Source organism: Sphaeramia orbicularis, chromosome 14 (genome assembly GCF_902148855.1).
Source record: "Sphaeramia orbicularis chromosome 14, fSphaOr1.1, whole genome shotgun sequence".
Classification (NCBI taxonomy): domain Eukaryota; kingdom Metazoa; phylum Chordata; class Actinopteri; order Kurtiformes; family Apogonidae; genus Sphaeramia; species Sphaeramia orbicularis.
The window spans coordinates 11309037-11330071 of NC_043970.1; the positions used below are offsets into that span (position 1 = coordinate 11309037).

Genomic DNA, 21035 nt, shown 5'->3' on the forward strand with positions numbered 1-21035 from the left:
CGTATGTACTGTGTGTGTCTTTGAATGATCCAGACTGGACCAAAGCAGATGCTTAAACGGGGTGGCCATGGCTCAGGAGGTAGAGCGGGTTGTCCGATAACCAAAGGGCTGGCGGTTCAAATTCCGCTCTGTCCTAGTCATGTGCTGTCCTCGGGCAAGACATTTCACCCTTCTTGCCTCCGGTCCTGCTACTCACACAGAGTAGCCACGAATTGGCAGCCACACTTCTGTCAGCCTGCCCCAGGGCATCTGGTGGTATGTAGTTTACCACCTCCAGAGTTTGAGTGAATGAATAATGAATCCACTGTATACGCTTTAAGTATGTGTTCATAGAAAAGCGATATATAAATAATCTAATCCATTATTATTATTAAATAAACACAATGAAAGAGTTGAGTTTCATTAGAATAGAAAATGATGTAACATCCACAGCAGCAGAGACACAATACAGGTGTATCTCTCATCAACAGGTGTTAACATCATCGAGTAAAGACGAATCTGAGTGAAGCCAGCAAGAACTGTTGACTCGTTTTCTTTTTTCTTCCAACATCATTCCAAATTCCACCACCCACGCTCACTAACACAAACAGATCTCTAATCTCCACCCACTCGACATCTCAAAACTCATAAACACATAACTGTCTAATTCCTGTGGTCGCGGATCTGAGCTCGGCCTACTTTACCTCGATGAGTCGCTCGAACATGTGAGCCAATGGCAGGAAGGAAATGAGGCAATCATCCTGGTTGGGGAAAATGACTTTCTGCAGGAGAGAGAGGGAAGGAAACAATCAGTGCCTTCAAATCATACAATGCAGTTACTGTGTCAAAAGCTGCATTGAAGACACAAATGAGGCAATAAAAAACAGGCGGATGAATCAATAGATAAAGACTTCTTCAACAAATCATAGTAAATGATTTAACCCTTATGAAATCAAGGTGTTAAAATGACCTGTCTGAAATAAAGCTGAGTTGTATTTTAAGTTTTACGTGAAGAAATAACCTTATTTATGACAAAATTTGCTTAAATATCTGGATTTGTGGAAAGACTACATTTAATCACACTATCACTATTCCTGTATTTACTAAAGTACAGGTTTCCTCTTGTTGCTATTATTATTATTATTATTAGTAATAGTAGTAGTAGTAGTAGTATAGATGCTTCATAGGTGGAAATATACTCTTGGGAAGAGACTATACTACTATGAGCTAAAATGTATAGAAAATAGTTTGGAATGCATTTAACTGAATGGATGAAACAACAACTCAATCTTTAATGATTATGTACCAAGTTCAACTAATAAACCCATGTAAGGAGTTATAGAAGTGTATTGAACCCTCTACTGCATGATTTACAAGAATTGTGACTAAACTGTTTTAATGTGTTTTTATGACTTAAATAAAAGATAAGACATTTTAAAGGTAGTAGTAGGTTGATTATTAAAACTTGGAAAGTACCATAAATTATAATTACCTCTGCCAAGTGTAATAGCGGAGGTTATGTTTTCATCAGGGCTCGTCTGTCTGTCTTTCTGTTTGTCTGATAGCAAGATAACTCAAAAAGTTATGGATGGATTTTCATGAAATAGTCAAGAAATGTTGACACTGGCACAAGGAACAAATGATTACATTTTGGTGGTGATCGGGGGGGGGGGTTTGTTTGTTCGTCTGTCTGTTAGCAAGATAACTCAAAAAATTCTGGATGGATTTGGATGAAATTTTCAGGAAATGTTGATACTGGCACAAGGAGCAAATGATTAAATTTTGGTGGTGATGGGGGTGGGGAGTACAGTTGGTGTCGGCTGCTGCCTTATCGGTACAGACAGCTGCCTGTCAGCCAGCTGAGCCCATAAAAAAATTTAAAAAAAGAAGAAAAAAAAAGGAAGAAAAAAAAAAAATTTGGTGGTGATTGGGGTGGGGGTGGGGGAGGGGCAGATCTGCCTTGGCGGAGGTCTGCGCTCTCCGAGTGCTTTTCTAGTTGCTTCTGTAAAAACCGACAGATTCTCACTGCCAACTTGTCACATACTGACACATGGCTAGGGCATCGTTTTGACAGATAGGGTGCCCTATCAACAACGCCATGGTTACAGTTCAGGCATACAGGTTTAGGCATGAAAACTACTTGAATGAGGTAAGAAAAAGGGTCGCCCTTAGGTTTAGGAGAAGGTCGAGGAAATGACTAATATACAGTACAGGCCAAAAGTTTGGACACACCTTCTCATTCTTTGCATTTTCTTTATTTTCATGATTATTTACATTGTAGATTCTCACTGAAGGTATCAAAACTATGAATGAACACATGTGGAATTATGTATTTAACAAAAAAGTGTGAAATAACTGAAAACATATCTTATATTCTAGTTTCTTCAAAGTAGCCACCCTTAGCTCTGATGACTGTTTTGCACACTCTTGGCATTCTCTTGATGAGCTTCAAGAGGTAGTCACCTGAAATGGTTTCCTAACAGTCTTGAAGAAGTTCCCAGAGATGCTTAGCACTTGTTGGCCCTTTTGCCTTCACTCTGCGGTCCAGCTCACCCCAAACCATCTCGATTGGGTTCAGGTCCGGTGACTGTGGAGGCCAGGTCATCTGGCGCAGCACTCCATCACTCTCCTTGGTCAAATATCCCTCACACAGCCTGGAGGTGTGTTTGGGGTCATTGTCCTGTTGAAACATAAATGATGGTCCAACTAAACGCAAACCGGATGGAATGGCATGTCACTTCAGGATGCTGTGGTAGCCATGCTGATTCAGGTTGCCTTCAATCTTGAATAAATCCCCAACAGCATCACCAGCAAAGCACCCCCACACCATCACACCTCCCCCTCCATGCTTCACGGTGGGAACCAGGCATGTAGCATCCATCCGTTCACCTTTTCTGCGTCGCACAAAGACACGGCGGTTGGATCCAAAGATCTCAAATTTGGACTCATCAGACCAAAGCACAGATTTCCACTGGTCTAATGTCCATTCCTTGGGTTTCTTGGCCCAAATAAATCTCTTCTGTTTGTTGCCTCTCCATAGCAGTGGTTTCCTAGCAGCTATTTGACCATGAAGGCCTGATTCACGCAGTCTCCTCTTAACAGTTGTTGTAGAGATGTGTCTGCTGCTAGAGCTGTGTGGTATTCATCTGGTCTCTAATCTGAGCTGCTGTTAATTTGCGATTTCTGAGGCTGGTGACTCAGATGAACTTATCTTCAGCATCAGAGGTGACTCTTGGTCTTCCTTTCCTGGGGCGGTCCTCATGTGAGCCAGTTTCGTTGGAGCGCTTGATGGTTTTTGCGACTGCACTTGGGGACACATTCAAAGTTTTTGCAATTTTCTAGACTGACTGACCTTCATTTCTTAAAGTAATGATGGCCACTCGTTTGTCTTTACTTAGCTGATTGGTTCTCGCCATAATATGCATTCTAACAGTTGTCCAATAGGGCTGTCAGCTGTGCATCAACCTGACTTCTGCACAACACAACTGATGGTCCCAACCCCATCAATAAGGCAAGAAATTCCACTAAGTAACCCTGACAAGGCACAGCTATGAAGTGAAAACCATTTCAGGTGACTACCTCTGGAAGCTCATCAAGAGAATGCCAAGGGTGTGCAAGGCAGTCATCAGAGCTAAGGGTGGCTACTTTGAAGGAACTAGAATATAAGAGATGTTTTCAGTTATTTCACACTTTTTTGTTAAGTACATAATTCCACATGTGTTCATTCATAGTTTTGATGCCTTCAGTGAGAATCTACAATGTAAATAGTCATGAAAATAAAGAAAATGCGAAGAATGAGAAGGTGTGTCCAAACTTTTGGCCTGTACTGTATGCTAGACCAAGAGAGAAAGTATGAAATGGGACATGGTCTCCTTTATGTCCAAAAGGTTTTGGTGTGCCCTGACCACCCCCATCCACTTCCTAGTAAGGTTTTTTCTGCTTCATGATGTCACCTGACCCATGGCCTTAATTTCTGACTAACACTGACCTCTATCAGATACCCTGCACTACAAGCATTGACACTGTGGGGTACCCCAGGTATTGAAAACAGACCCCAAAGGCTACTAAGGGTGGCAAAATGATAACTTAGAAGCGTAAACAGGCTCTAAATACATGCATTTACTGAAGCCAAAACTAAAGAAATGCACCTTATTCTTGGTGACATGGGGTACTGTGCAGAAGGCCACCCGTAGATATGCTGTTTTTACATGATTGTGATGAATATAATATCTGTTTCTCATTCTCTTTATTGTGCATGGCATCAAAAAGTCACAGAAAATCTAAACTGCAGAGCTTCTACAGGAAACAGCTGATAGCGTGATTTCTGTTCCCATTACAAAAAGTAATACAAACTATAAGAGACACTGGGCATGTGTTGAATGAAACCTGTTGTAAAATACTTTTTAGCTCAGTAAATCTAATAATGCCTGTGCAGAAGTGTTCAAGGTCAAACTAAATAGTGGATACGTCAATCTATTTTTTTTTTTCTGAAGTACATGTTTTTAATGATGATCTTGATATTTTACTTGTAGATTTAGAAATGTGTTCATATATTATAATAAAGAGTGGATGATATATTATTATATATCATTCTACTCTTGCTAAAACAACAACCCTGTAACCTAAAGGTTTTTCACAGTACTGTGTATAAGCCAGTATTTTGAGTTTTATTTGTATGTTTTGTGATGATGCCATTTTAATAAGATATTAATGTCCAGGTTTGTACACTGGATGTTAGGGTTAATATTTTTCAAGGTGAAAAAAGGAAGGTTTCTCTGTTATTGAAAACAGTGGTGGGCCATTTTAGACCATAAAGACAGGGGTTCAACATGTTAGAAGGTGCTATTTATGGTAAAAGCTATGAAAGATTTCCTGAGTCAAAAAATGAAAAAGCAGAAGGTCACTCACATCTGTTACTTTAAGGAAGCCTGAGAAATCTGCCACAACGTTCCCATGGGTGAGCATGACTCCCTTTGGGTTTCCTGAATAAGCAGAAATAAAATTCAAGGTCAGAGAAATGAAACCCTCCTCAACATCTGAAGACACTGGGAGAACTTCCTCAGAATAAACTCATTGTTAATGACTTTAAACACAAAGCACGTTTGTCTACACAAGGACATTTTTGTCAGGAATGTCAAGGTAACATGAAACAGTCTAAAGTCCTGGTTACACTGACTTTAATAGACTAGATACATGTTTGCATGAGAACCACAACACATACTGTGTGTGCTCTGCATGCATTAAAAGACTATATTTTAAAACATCATACACTCTACATTGTTATTTACAGTGTTAAAATACAATCTGTATAATCTATGAATACAAAATGAATTTCAAGAGAAATACCAGCACATAACGTCTTCTGAAAAAGCAGTAGTAGTGATAGTAGTTTTTTTTTTTTTTTTTTTTTTTTTTTTAGTTCTCTGTATTTTGCAATTTTTAAAACAGGTTGATGTTTCCCTTTTTTTTAGTTGCTGTAATGCCATGCCTTGTGATGGTGTTTTTACATTAAGAAAGAGGCATTTCCCTTTTCTCAAATGTCATCTGAGCTATGAAAAACACTGCTTGGGAAACAGTTGTGTGTGGAAAGTGACTTCTGAATAATTCCAGTTGTACGTCTCTCTTGCAGACAGCAGGAGGCAGCGTTTTCAGGACATGTTTCGCTCCTGTGGTGTGTCATGTAAACTGATACCCCTGGTATCCCCACATGACCTGGGTTTTGTTTACGACGCTGCTGGTTTTATTATTGCGGGTAGTGACATATCCAAGCACAAAGCACATGAATGTGCCCCTGTGACATGCCAGATCCTGTTGGTGGAGCTGTTTACAGACCTTGAAGAGGGAAAATGAGCCTCTTTTCATTAAGCCACTCTGCTGCTGTATTGAAAGCAGATTCATTTACAGTAAATGCTTCTATTCATCAACATGAGGCAGATTACTAGAAAGCTTTTCTCTATGGGCTGATAAATAGTTCAGTTGCAACATTTTTGACAATTAGAGAGTTTCACCTTTTTTTTTTTTTTATGTATGCCTTAATAGATTGAACAACACAGGAAATCCTTCCTGCCTGTGGTCATCAGACTGTTGGATTCCACCTTATAACCTCATAATTATATATATACACACAACAATATTTTTTCACACTTATTTATGTATATTTCTTTAATTATCATACTGATAATATATTGTCTAGCACAGTGGTTTGTGATAATATGTTGTCTAGTACAGTGGTTTCCAACCTTTTTTGGCTAGTGACCCTATTTTAACATTACAAATATCTGGCCACCCCAGACATTCAAAACGGAGACTTTTTTTTCCCCACAATTAATTTGTTTTGATAATGTAATAGTTTACTATACTATTTTGCAAATAAATGTTAATTTGACCATAAACTTTATTCACCAATTATGAGGAAAATTTCACACAAATATTATATGAAATGATGATTTTTTTTAATTTTTTTTTATTTGCAGGTCAAAAGTCTACTTGATCCTTGCAAAAATGACACCTCAAGAATGACTTAAGGGATTCAATGAATGATTTCATTGTAGTTTGATGGTAACTGAAAGAAGTGCATGAACAGATTCAAGGATATTAGATGTAACTGATTGAACCTACTGTTCCTCATTTCGTTTAGTCACAAATTCTTAGAAATATTAATGTATATTTACAACATCATAACATAATTGTAATTAGAGAATACCATGACTGCAGTGTCCTATAAAGAGGACTGTAACTAGTATGCCCCAAGTCAAAAATAATGTACATACAATGGTGCTGTTTTCTTAAAATTTGCTGAATTCATAGTCTGGGAAGAGCGAAAAGTATGTTTCATTGCAAAGTTTAATGTCGCTACCCAAAAACTGATGGGTCAGTCCAATTAATTACAGGTATCCGACTCTTAGCTTTGCATGGTTGAAGGAAACGTATACCCAGGACCCAGATTTCAGAGGTTTAGATCTCTTAGCCCAGCTTTTGTCACGAAAAGGTAAAAATGTGTGTGTTGCAAACTGTTAAGTCATGCTAATATTGGAATGATGGGAAAACAGTAAGAAATACACCAGTGCAAGTTGGTTAACTTTAACTGCAGTGGGTGTGAAGTTATTACATGTTAATGCAGTTACTAAAATACCTGTAGTTCCACTGGTAAAACACACAATGGACAGGTCTTCTGGCGCTGGTGGCTGTGAGACAAAAACAACAACTCAGAGTTAAAGCTGACATGTTATAAGTTGAACCATTCATATTCAAATCCACTAAGTCATAAAGACACGGCATTAAAATACGTCAAAGGTCTCATATCTGTCATCAGTAGCAGTACGTGCTGAATTCATGTGTTAGTTGCCAATAAGCTGTCACAAAGACAGTTTCCTCAAAATCCATCTGTCACTTTAACATCCTGTAGATCCTCCTGAAGGTTCATTGTGTGGCATCCACTTGTGACTGGTTGCACAAGTTCCATGTGAAGTGGTAAACCAGACATGTACTAAGTATATTCAGTGACCTATTAAACATTCCATGTCTGATCTCTGGTTTGTTTCTGCTTCTTGGCATTTGAAGCATTTCATCCTGAACTCGATCCTGTCCATGACCTTTTGTAGTGTTAAAGCCACTTCTTCCATATGGACACTGTAATCACATAGAACCCCCCCCCTCCAAGGATGACAATGAATGAACGTGTCGTAAGTTATACATTTCCTGATTTTATCACTATGTTTGGTCATCCAACAGACTCTTACTCATATCCCATTAATGCTACATAAAGACCCATTCTTCTCTAATGCTTTCTGTGACCTATATGCAACAGCTGGTCACTTTACAGACTCAGTCTTGGTTTTATTCTGATTGCATGCAAAAGCTTTAATGACTGTGTTCAGATTCACCCACAAGTGTAAACACAAAAATACCAGGAGCAAAACCAACACAGCACATTCTGGTTTTTGCTTTAGTCAAAACTGCAGTGAAATAAACACTGCATGAGTTATTGCAATACTGTTAAAAATATCTCATATCTCATTAAATATTCCATATTACTGCCTTGATCACATCTAAGGTAAACAAGCTACAAATGTGTGCTTATACTTTGTATGTTTAAACATTAACTTCATACAGTACCCATTCCCACATACAGAGATTTAATGAACTAATTATACTTACTATAGGTTTTCTGTAATTTTCTCTCCCCAGTGCCTGTAAAAAACAACAAAATACATTTTTTAAAGATTGGAATTAAATATTAGACAAAACGTGTATTTTTTAAAAGTTGTCTTTAACAGTAAATTTTCTAAACAGAGGAAATTAAAAATCAATTCATTGATAATTATCTATTCTGGTTAACAAAAATGTAACATTATGGTTTTACTGCATGTTGTTATAAAGCTAGAGTGTGCTAAACCTCTGATTTTTTTTTTTTTTTACATTGTATTTGTAGAACCAGATGAGCTGTGTTTCTGTCTAACATTTAAGACATTTCCATGTACGTTGTTTATCACAGATATATGGCAGATGCACACACATTAGAGTACCAGATTTGTTTCCTGTGATTGTTTTGTCTTTCTACATGTTGTTGGAATGCCGTCAGTGTTGTAGAACAGTCTTGTTTTTTTTTTTTTTTGGAAACACGCACTTCTGCTTTTAGAATTCCTACTTATTATTTTTTCTCGAAAAGAAAGAATAGACAGAAAGAAATGTAGGCGGCTAAAGTTGCTGAGGACCACAGAACAGTGTCCTTCATGGGAAAAACCACAACACTTCTAGATCTGATCATAAATAACATCCTCAGTCACATCCCAAAACTGTCATGCATTATAGTTTGTGCCTGATACATTCTTACATTAGTTTTCAAGTTTAATTTAATAGCATATTAAACATACACACATTTAAAAAGAAAGTGCATACACTTTTTTTTTTTACAATCTATCAAGCAGGTCAAAAACAAGTGCAGGTGTTAGGGTTATATTTGGCCTTTGTTTGAAATGAGCTTAGGTTAAGTTGTGTTTTAGAAACACATTAAACACACAAATCAGGCAATGTTCCCTTTACATTTAGAAATTGTAGTTATTTTTGCTACAAACCTAAATAAAAAATGTCAAAATATTAACCTAATTTGATACTGACAACAGTGAATATCATCATATTAATCATAATACACTTTATTGTACAGGTTTACAGTTTGTGATGTTTCTGTTGTCTGGTTTATTTACTTTCATCCACACGTGTCTGGTTTCTCTGTTTTCTTTCATGTCATACCTCCACTTCCTGCATGGCCTGCACGTGGACGCCACAGCCCTTGCCGCACTCCACCAGGTCTGTGTCAAAGGCATCCATCAGGATGATTCGCCGCAGGCAGGGCGTCTCTTGCCGCTGCACGTTGTCCAAAAGCACCTGGGCTTTTTCTACTTTGTCGCAGATGACAGTTGAAATTTCAGCTGAAATGAAAAAAGCACACAAGAGCACCCACACCCTTGTGTGAATACTAGTGTAACAAGAAATAAAAAGAATGGGAACAAAAGAAAACAAGAGGACCCAGAGTTGGATTCAGGATACATTAGAAATGTGAGTTTAATAGAGAATTTCAGATCTTTAGGTATATGAAACTTAGTAAAATATTATATAATCATATCTTTTCAAGTGGCATCATGTGACTTTATGGTGGACATGGAAACATTGCTATCTTCTGCAACACTGATTCAGCAATAAGACTCATGTAATTTGACAAATGGCAGTAGTTGGAGACTTGTTTTTATGCTCAGTTCAAAAAGTATCACTTTTTCTTAATTTTTTGTTTATTCTGAAATAATAACCATTGAATTCACTGATTTGTACTGAAAAATGCAAAATGCAAAATGCAAAGGTTAATATTAGATTAAATGGTGACAAATCACTTAGAAAATGTCCTATTTGGAGAAAAAAAAATATTTGGAAGTCCTTACAAAAATTGTTCTAGGTCTTTAGGAAATTCAAGCTTTAACCAGCTGAGTCAGTCAAATACATGGTTTATTAATACTCTGTGAAAATGATCACATAACTTTATGATATGGCAATGACTAACAATGTTCTCTTGGTAAGTTAGTTTTTCCTCATTCAATTGTAGAAGTATTTCATCCTTATTGGTCTCATGTCTGTATGCTGTGCTACCAGTGAGGGGAGCTCTGCTGCTGAAAGACACTGCCTCTGACGGAACTGATGACTCAGTATAAATCACTTCAGCTTGAATATAAAAAGATGAGTTCTTCATGTTCACCCAAGATGTGACCTGAAATAAGTTCCAATTATAAATCCAGACAAAACAACAATGTGTAATGATTTGTAATTCTCATTGTCAGCTGTCTATTTCAAAATGCATGGTTAGGAAGGTTTAGAAAGAATGCTGTTTTTGACTCTTGTTTGTGTGGGTATTTATTACATTAGGGGGTTAAATTGGTTTCATCCATAAAGACCTAGTGCTACTTTTGTGGCAGTTCCCAAATGATCTTTTTTTTGTATTTCTACTTTTCTTAACTAATTTATCACCAATTCTTCCTTTTTTTCAATACTAACCTCTGTATTTTACATTTTTTTTACTGTAATTTATATATTTTCCTCTATTTAAATCACAGATCATATAGATGTTCATGAAAACTAAAATAAAATAAAGATTAATTATATCAAAACATAGAAAAATGAAGAGAAAGTTACTTTTTCAGCAAAGATATTGCTAACTGAATGTAAAACCAAGTGTCTCCATCCACTGTCATTAATCCAACTCCATGGGTTTTACTGGTGAATCAATGTTTTAGAAGATGACGGTGTTTCCACGTTCACTACAGAGCCTTTGAACGTCCAAATGGGTCATATCTGATGACCATGAAAAGATGAATAACTGCATTTTACACCAATTATTTACATGGATTGATAGGATTAGTAGATCAACAGGTATTAAACATTTTAGATCAGTAGATGGTTTGTGTTACCGGTGGCTGTTCGGGTCTCTATGGGTTAAACATTCCTTTGAAGAATAAAATGCTGGTTCATAGAATTTAAATTATTATATATATGGAATAATGTAAGGTATCGGGAGCTGCTCATTGTAGCTAAATTCTATTTATTATTGCTCACTGTACAGTATCCTGCTTATTGAAGGGCTACTTAGCAAAAGAAATCACTGCTTAACCCATAAAAACCCAGTGCTATTTTTGTATCAATTTCCAAATGAAATTTTCTCTATATCTAACCTTTCTTAAGTGATTTATCATCATTTATCATAATATTATCTTCTGTATTTTGCATTTTATCAGTATAAATGAGGTATTTTCCTGTATTTAATCTACTGATCATGTGGATGTTCATAAAATCTCACATTAAAGTTGAGGGTTATTTTATCAGAAACTGAGAAAACTAAAAAACAAAGTGACTTTTTCAGTCAAATATATCATTAACTGAACATAAACCCAGTGTGTCCATCCACTGTCATTGATCCAACTCCATGAGTTTTACTGGTGAATCAATGTTGTAGAAGATGACGGTGTTACCACGGTAACTACGGAGCCTCTGAACGTTCGAATGGGTCATATCTGATGACCATGAAAAGATGACAAACTGTATTTTACACCAATTATTTACATGGATTGATAGGATTAGTAGATCAACGGGTATTGAACATTTTAGATCAGTAGATGTTTTTGGTTGGTGATGGATGTTTGGGTCTTTATGGGTTAATAGGCAACACCCTCTGACCTTTGACCCTCGATTTAAATGAGGAAAAACTCCTCCCCAAAAAGGCATTATTAGGAAAAACAACCTCTCAGGTACTGCCACAGAAGAGAAATCCTTCAACAAGGATGGACAGACTGAGCTCTGTGTATAGATATTTGGATAAACAATGAACACAGAGGATTTATAAATATTATGTGCAACAGAAAGAATGCACTAAATTTAGGTGGAATGATGATGAGCAACATTTGTGCAAAATAAACAATAATTTGGTCTTGAGGATTGTGTTAGGGCTAGACTGTGATAGGGTAAAAGTCTGCAGGAAATGACTGGAAGTCAAAGTGATGTCCCCTAAAAACTTGCTAAGTGTATGTACAAATGCCATTGATGATTATTTGTGTGTGTGTGTGTGTGTGTGTTCTTACCAGTATTAATGATGAACCGTATGGCATCTGGACCCAGTGTGTCATAAAGTGGAACCACCACCATGGAGTACGTGTAGCAAGCTAGTTCTGAGATGATCCACTAGAAAAGAAAATAGAGTTTAGTTCAGCCGCTGAAGTTCATTTATTTGTCTAAAGATAAATGTGATATTAAAAACACACCCTTCGACGAGTGTTAAAATGTGATTTGCTTGCACTTTTAAATGTACAATTGAGCAAGCAATTCTGTGTACTTTTCACCATTTTGAACTGACTGTAGGGTATTATTTACTGTATTCTTTTGGTACATTGCAAGTAAATTTGCTTTGCCAACAATGGAAGTGATTACAGCTAATCTTTGAAATAAAGAACATTTGAATGGATGAATGTTAACCCACAAGCCAGTGTGTTTACGATGGTTACAGGAAGAAACCATCTGTAAATGCTTTCCCAGAACCATCGTACAAAAAGCACAAACTGAGACAAAAGAAAAAAGACTAGGAAAGAAAATCCTAGAAAAAGACAAAGTAGGGCAGTCACCTCTGGCCTGTTCTGAGCAAACACTCCTATGAACTGGTTGGGGTTGGGTTGGCAGCCCTGGTGGAGCAGGCCCGAACCCAGATGCTCAGCCCGCGCATTCACCTACGAAGAGTAAAGATGACACATGATGAGAGAAAAGACCATGTGAATAAAAAAAAAAAAAAGAGAGAGAACAACTTCTCAGAATCAGAATACTTTATTACAATAATAAAAAGTAGCAGGAAAGAAATAATCAATATAACAAAGAAAAATAGAAAGATATATGACATCAAAAAATGTTTATCACTTATTCTTGTGTGACTTTTTGGATGGTTGCTGAAAAGTGGGCAAAAATTACCCTTTTTCAGTGACAAATAATTTGAAAACCCATATTAATCCTGTTGCTGCTTGCAAATTTTCATTGAACTTGCTTCCTTTTAACCTTAGAAGAAAAGCTTATGTTCTGCCCTTTTGAATGAGTATCAGTTTCAGTGATTTCAGTTCAAAGTCAATGACGTCATATCAGCCAGTTCCTCAGAAGACGTCATGGGACAATTTTGTTTGGATTTTTTGGCTTCTAGGTAAGAATTTGACTTTAAATTCCTTATGTAGAGTTGATATTATCATAAATCTGTATGTAATATACACCATTCTCTTTCTTTTTCTGTTGTGAATAAAGCATTACCCAACAAATAAGTATATTGTAATATTAGATAAGTAAAATCCATTACTTTTACTAACCCTACCCCCATCAGTTTTTAGTTTGTGAAAAAAATACATACCATTGTAAAAAAAACTTGCATTCACTCAATTTCAATATCTAGCCTCCAAAATGTAATCAATTATGCCCACCTACATGGGCTACAAGTAGTTTATATTATTTAGGCCCATTTACTTTCCTAAAGAGAGATCAAGTTTTTTTACAACCAAATTTCCATATTTGCTTTTGAAACTGCCCACCAATTTGTTAGATTTGGACTTGCTCTGTCAATGATGAAGCTTGATGATGAAGGCTTCTATATATCAATTTATAGTTAAACTAATAAAACAACTCTTACACATGTTATGGAGTAATGCCTAACCCGATATATATATTTTTTTAAATTTCAGACTGACTGAATAGGGCTAAGATGCCAAGACGAAAGCCATCCAGGGGTGGAGGAAGGAAGGCCTCTTGGGGAGGATTCAAAGCTCACAGATGAAGAGAAGAAAGTATATCACATTCAGGCAACTCAAGTAGTGCATAGGCGAAATTTCATGTTTTTTTTGTTTCAACCTTGTGTCAATAAAGGCTTAGTGATTTGAAAACCACAAAAGATTTTGTGTAAATGATTTCAGATTCATATTCCTGAGAAAATTTGACCCTAAACTGATACATTTTTTTTTAGTCCATAACCAAAAACTTGAATTTTTGCCCTTAATGCCACTAAAATGAAACTCAAACCATGAACCTTGTCCTATGATGACACAACTAGAAGAGCAATTTGTACAATATGTACTAGGCAATATTTATTTTATTTATGTATTTATTTAGAACATGCAAAGAAACAAAATAAAACAAAGACAAAATAACATTTAAATGAACAGAATCTGTCTTCAAGTACAAACAAGTCTAAATTTGCATGGTTGAAAAGGAGTAGGAAGAAGTATAAACTTTTTTAATCCTACCCCTCAAATACTTTCACATCAAATACTTTTACTTCTTTATTGATAACATAAGTCATGAATCAAACAATAAGTTTTTCTTAATTTAGCATTCAGTCTACAACTTCTACATAATACAGTAACTGAATATGCACAACAATATTATCATGGAAGCACATTCATACAGACATCAACCATTCAACAATGTTCAACAATGTTCTCCAATCTTCTTTAATTATTAATATGTTATCAATGTGATAATCAAAGAAATATACATACATATGTGTGCAAAATATTGTTGTTATGATATTGTTATTAAACATTATGTGGATAAAATGAGGACTTAAATAGTCTGATGGTCACTGGCAGGAATCATTTCCTGTGCTGTTCAGTGGTGCATTTGGGTGGAATCGGTCAGTTCTGAAGCTTTTATTTCACAGACGGTGCAGTACAGGTGGTGTTCAGTTTCAGTGAGTTTGTTGTGGAAATCAGTGGAATAAAACGCCACAATTTCCTTCTGCAGGTCTCTGTTAAAATGAAAGGATGTGACCTGATGCTATTTCATTCGTTTATGGAAAAGCGAAGCCAAAAGCATGGTATTGGAAACTGCCATGATGGTTCTGTGATGAGCCATGAGGACATTTACAAAGTAATTAAAGTACTCGATTGCCTCTTTGAAATAAAAAATGTACAATGAAAATGTACCCCGTCACTTTCCGTCCTGGGGGGTATGTCACTGTAAACAGGCTTAAAAATGTAGAGGAGGTCCAGATGTTTAGTTTCATCTCAGACTGTTACTGTGGAATTTATGCTCAGTAACACTATGAAAAGTCCACTGAAGATTTGGTCATTAAGAAAATTTACATGACATGTAAAATGACTGGTCACAGTATGGAATTTATTTTCCAAAATGGTCCAGCTCAAAAACACAATGAAAATCAAAAATAATCCAACTGTAAACCCATTTTGGAAACACCCACTGTTTTCATCATTGGAGAAATATACGACCTTTTTTATGTCAAATGATGAATTGCCAACATCTCATTTCTAAGTTGCCCTGATTGCGACAATTCTATGTTACTGTGCTAAGACTGCAGTGTGAGTTGTGTAATAACTTTCACATTTCCATGGCTCATCGGAAGCCTTACACATAATTTTCCACCCTGGAAGGAGAACTGCCAGTGCCACGTTTGAAGCGCAGACAGACACAGTTGAGACTATAAACAGGTCCAGACCTATTTGGTTTTCCTGGGAACTGGCACAGTGGAAGTGATGAATGGAAAAAAAAAAACTTCCACCCACCAGTCACTTATAAAATCACATGATACCATGAAGCTTGAGGTTTGCGTAATCCACTTCTCATGTACCAGCGGGAAAGGCATTCATTTACGAGGTGTTTCTATATGACTTGTCTCAAAACTATCCCCTCCTTCATACCGCTACACAAACGGCTTTCCTTTCTTTGGAATGACTCTCCAAAATCTGTGAAGTTGCTCCAAAAGATTTAGCTAAGCACTCTTGACGGTACATTAAAATCTATTTACAACTGCTGTAGAACCTGCCAGTCTCTTTGACAAATTTCACTGATGTTTATATTTTCTGGAAGAATCTGAAAGTAGTTGAATACATCTGGAAATGACCAGTACAGGAGCTACAAAACAAAACCATCAGCCTTGTTTTAGTAAATTAACCTTTTAAACACCAAAGTCACAATATTATAACAAGCAACATAAGTGGATGAAACAGACAGCTTTCTGAAATCTTGATATCAAAATTGAATATTTAAAAAAAAAAAAAAGATGAGAAAAACTCTGGTGGCTAAAGGGTTAACCCTTTAAGTGCCAAAGTCATGACATTGCGAGGAGCGAACTGAATGAAATAGACCATAGCTCCAGTTATAGTTGTCAAATCTTGTTACCACCTGTGCCCCTTCAATCCTTCCACCATTTCAGGTCAAAGCGTGGTCCCAAGCTGGTTTAGTAAGTAAGTAAGGGTTGTTTAATTTTTGTATTGAAAGACAAGGACAGATTTGGCTACTCTGCTGCTTGGCTAAAAAGGTACTATAACTTACTGTATTTTAGTTTTTCCTAATGTTCAAGTTCATTTATTTTAAGGATAAGATGACAAAAAAACAAAAAACACAGAGAAAACTTCCATGTAAATACGTTCAAAGTTCAATTTTACTAAGAGTTATGTAATCCAATATGGCCACCTCCATGTGACATCACAATATGCAAATTAGATGAGTAAATTTACCCCCATCATAAACTTTGGGTCAAATCCGATATACAGTATGCCTTTATCTCTAATCATGAAATCTTGGTATCAAAATGTATTATTCTTTTTTTAAAAACTACAGCGCATAAAGGGTTCATGTTCCCTTTTGTACACATTACAGAATTTCCTTTAAGCCCTCTATTCTCTATATACCCTCTTGTTTTTTTTTTTTTTTGTTTTTTTTTTTTTACAGCTTTCCAGTTGACCTCTACGATGATACAGGGAATATTTTTGGTGCTGAATACTTTCTGTGGTGATCTGAATGCTTGAGTGAAAGATCATTAAATACACCTGAGTACTGACTTAAACCTGTTGGACTAGACAGGCACTAGGCTGGACTAAATGTCAGAACAAAACAGGCGATGGGCAGTAGCTCCAACTGACATTTCTGAGAAATATCAATGGATGTAGTTTGATTTTCACTCTCATCTCAGCTAGAATGATGCCTCTTACTATTTCAGATGGATCAGGGACATGAGGAGGTCAGATGGGACTAACCTCTTTGTAGGACATCCATTTGTAAGGCTGGTTAGGGAGGCGGGAGCCTAAGCATGGTCCATCACCTGTTAGAGACAGGGAAAGGCATCAGGTTAGTCCAAAAGACATCAATAAACAGGAATGATATAATCATAAACAGTGTGAATCTTATTCAAAGTAGATTTTCAAAGGATCTAGGGACAGCAAACCCTGGTCATTAAAAATATGATCGCTTCATAATTTAACCCTAAAAGACCTAAATACCTGTGACCAAAAGCATAAACCGATCTAAAATGTTTAAGAATTTCTGAACCACTAATATCAATACATCTAATAAGTAAGTTAAAATGCAGTTTCTCAGCTTTTCATTAGTATCAGATGTGTCTGTTTTGGATATTCATATTTTGTCGTGAACATTGAAACACCATCTTCTTTTGAAACAAATGATAAATGACTTTGGTTGTAGGTACTTTTTTATGTTCAGTTAATAACATTTTACTGAAAAAGTAACTTTTTCATCAGTTTTCTCTGTTGAGATTTTATGAACATCTACATGGTCCGAATTTAAATACGGAAAAATACCAGATTTTCCATGAAACATGCAGAGAATAATATTGTAACATATCACATATCACTTAAATACAGACAAACTTAATTTGGAAGTCACTGCATAAATAATTCTAGATCTTTAAGGGTCAATGCAGGGAGATACTCTCTTAATTATACTTAATTTTAAACAAGTAGGAACTAGTATTTATACTTGCAAGAGAATCCTAACTTCTATAAATAGTATGAGCCTTGGTGGTTTACACATACATCACTGCAAGTTTTATTCAGACTCATCATAAAACACTCAGACAATTTCACGGGCTGGCGCTCGACTAAAGTTTATGGGACAAGCTTTACTTTCATGCAATAACTCATCTATCTTATAAAAGCCATATGGCCCCTGTTTGTATGTGTGTGCATGAATGTGTGTCTGGGGATTCACACAAAATTTTGGAAGAGCTGACTGCTACAGTTTGGCATACTTATGTATTTGTGGTCAAGGAACAGACTAGCGAAAACGGCAAGTTGATAGGACCAATATTTTGGGAGATATTATTAATTTTGGAATACAATAGCCTTACAATCACGTTGCTATACCCAGAATGCTTTGGCGGTGACTGCTGGACAAATGCGGTACAGCATGCACGAATACACAACAGCATAAAAACTACCACATCTAGAACCTGTGGATGCCCACAGGTCAACGCGCTGGTTCGATAGTTCAGTTTAATCACTGTTTGACTTGTGAAAATCTGACTGACAGTAAAAAAAAAATGTAAAAATTTTAAATGAGCTGTTTCTCCAGATGAGGCTAAAAAGCAATTGTGTCAGGGATGCATTAGGTGGAAAAATATCTCTGCATTGAAAGTTGGTTGCTTAACACTGCAAACATCAGCGACATTTAACAGTTGCTGTGGCAACAACAGGACTTATTTCACCTCAAGCAACACAGACAATTGTAGGTTTCATGGTCACCATAGCACTGTCAGACTGCATGCTTTTGCTCAGTATCCTTCACTTGTGAGTTTTTCTTTTGTCACTTTTTGCAATAAAGCACTCTGATGTGTCTTTTTTGACTCCCACATGGAAGGCTATTACTGTCCTGCATATGTCATATTTTTCATATGACTATCAAACAGTACATATTGTTTGAAATAAAAAATAAATGTTCTTAAGCCTCAAGAACAATGCAGAGCAGTAAAATAAAAATAAGAATTAAAAAATAGATAGAGTCCTTGGCGGTTCAGTTTTGTCTTTTTAATCCCATCAGTTTTGTCGATGCGCTCTCTTTATATCTTATGTTTATTAATATATATTTTATTTGTTACAGCTTTATATCCTAGGATATAACAGGCCTGTTAACATGAAAATGGGGAGAAAACCCCACACCCATATAAGAGATTACATAGACATGGTCGGTCCTATGCCAGTGGAACAACTGGGTCAAGTGGGTGAGTTTCAGCTCTGTGTGAGTCACAGTGTGAGCATCTATAAGAGTGTAGGTTGTGGGAGTAAATACTATCATAATGTACAGGTGGGTGTGAGTGAAAGATATAATAATATATGTTTTTTCCATGGCACATCCTACCCACCTGATATGTGGAGGCCTCTCTGAAAGACCTCATACATGGTCCTGGCGTCGTCATGGTAATGTGTCAGCAGCTTGGACGGGTCACCCATCATAGACCTGCGTCCCCCGCCTTCATTCTGACAGAAAAAAAAAAAACAAAAAACACAGGACAGATACCAAAAATAAATGTCAGTCCTTCTTTGTGCGTCTTTGTTTCTCAACTACAAAGATTATGTTAAATCACAAAATAAAGCCTGAAACAGAAGAAAAGGAAAATGATTATCCATTCTTCTGTCAATTCAAAAAGGGATATAATAAGCATTTCTGAGCTGCTGTTACATAAGATTCTGCATTGCTGGTGCTTTTTGGGTCACAAAAGTTTTTTTCAAAATATTTAATGGCGCAACCATGCATTTAATTGTATTTCTACCTAAAATCTTTCATATACTGTAATTAGTTGCCCACATATGTGTAGACTAAAAGTTCACAACATCCAAGAAATAATCATCCGTATTATCAAAACTGTGGCATCACTTCTTCAAACACCTGTTCACTTCAAGAAAACCTTACACCCACAAGTGGTTTCATATTGACGGCACATGCTGCCAGTGTCACCAGTAAGTGAGTGGGAACATATCTGGGTTTTGTCTGGGATGGTGGTAAACCAGGACTGGGGTGGAATCAAAGTCACTCTGAAACCACTGTATACACGCAAGGATCACATGATGTCAGACAAGCTTTTTTTGTGTGTGTGAATTTTGTGAAAATAACTAGGTTAAACACACTTAATTAATTCTGATCATATATTTGATATATATTTGAGTAGGATCAATTAAATGTTAATTTACTAAATAATTATTGTGGAAACTAGCTCTAGATGATAGGGCCGAAATTGCAAGTGACAAACATTTTCGTATCTGTTGATGATTTTCCAATCCAATCCAATTTTATTTGTAAAGCAGTTTAAAATAACAGCAAGGCTAACCAGAGTGCTGTACACATTTGCAATAAATAAGTGTAAGTATTACGAAGAAACAGAACAATAGAAAAAATACAACTAGAAAAGGACTCAGAGAGCGCAGACCTCTGCCAAGGCAGATCAGTACCCCCCCCGATCACCACCAAAATTTAATTATTTGTTCCTTGTGCCAGTATCAACATTTCCTGAAATTTTCATCCAAATCCGTCCATAACTTTTTGAGTTATCTTGCACACGGACAGACAGACAGACAAATCAACGCCGGCAAAAACATAACCTCCTTGGTGGAGGTAATAAAAACCAAGGACAAGACAACAATACAATCCACATCTCATAAAAGCCAAAGCGAAAAAATGGGTTTTTAATCTGGATTTGAACACATTTAGGGAGTCGGCCTGTCTGACATACAAAGGTAAGTCATTCCACAGTCGCGGGGTGGCTACAGAAAAAGCCCGATCCCCTCTTAGTTTCCTCTTAGTGTTTGGAACAATTAAGAGCAGCTGATCTGCCGACCTGAGACCACAAAGGGCAATGTATGGCTGAATCAGGTCAGACAGATACTAGGGGGCAAGACCATTCCAACATTTAAAGACAAATAAGAGAATTTTAAAATCAACCTGAAAAGGCACTGGCAGCCAGTGAAGAGATTCAAAAATTGAGGAAACGTGATCATATTTGCCGTGACCAGTTAAAAGACAAGCTGCTGCATTTTGTACCAGTTGCAGACGGCCCAGAGAAACCTGGCTGATCTCAACATAAAGTGCAATGCAGAAATCTAAGCGAGTGGTAATAAAAGCATGGATCAGCATTTCAAAGTGATGTTTAGAGACAATGGGCTTTATCTGGGCGGAAAAAGCTGGACTTATGATTGCATTAATTTGTGCCTCCAATTTTAAATTACTGTCCATCTTCACTCCTAGATTGGTAA

At 36.6% G+C, this 21035-nt stretch overlaps 1 protein-coding gene across 3 annotated transcripts in view; it reads right to left on the minus strand.

The window, feature by feature from the left end:
* Positions 1 to 21035, minus strand: part of acsl6 (acyl-CoA synthetase long chain family member 6) — a 59694-nt gene that overhangs the window by 18810 nt on the left and 19849 nt on the right. For all 3 annotated transcript variants that reach the window (XM_030153339.1, XM_030153341.1, XM_030153340.1), the window contains exons 3-11: positions 19151 to 19265; positions 17031 to 17095; positions 12633 to 12734; positions 12096 to 12195; positions 9229 to 9407; positions 8137 to 8169; positions 7112 to 7163; positions 4888 to 4961; positions 684 to 761 (exon numbers count right to left, since the gene is read on the minus strand). In XM_030153339.1, coding sequence (XP_030009199.1) covers positions 684 to 761; positions 4888 to 4961; positions 7112 to 7163; positions 8137 to 8169; positions 9229 to 9407; positions 12096 to 12195; positions 12633 to 12734; positions 17031 to 17095; positions 19151 to 19265 — 798 coding nt within the window. The remainder of the gene's footprint in view (positions 1 to 683; positions 762 to 4887; positions 4962 to 7111; positions 7164 to 8136; positions 8170 to 9228; positions 9408 to 12095; positions 12196 to 12632; positions 12735 to 17030; positions 17096 to 19150; positions 19266 to 21035) is intronic.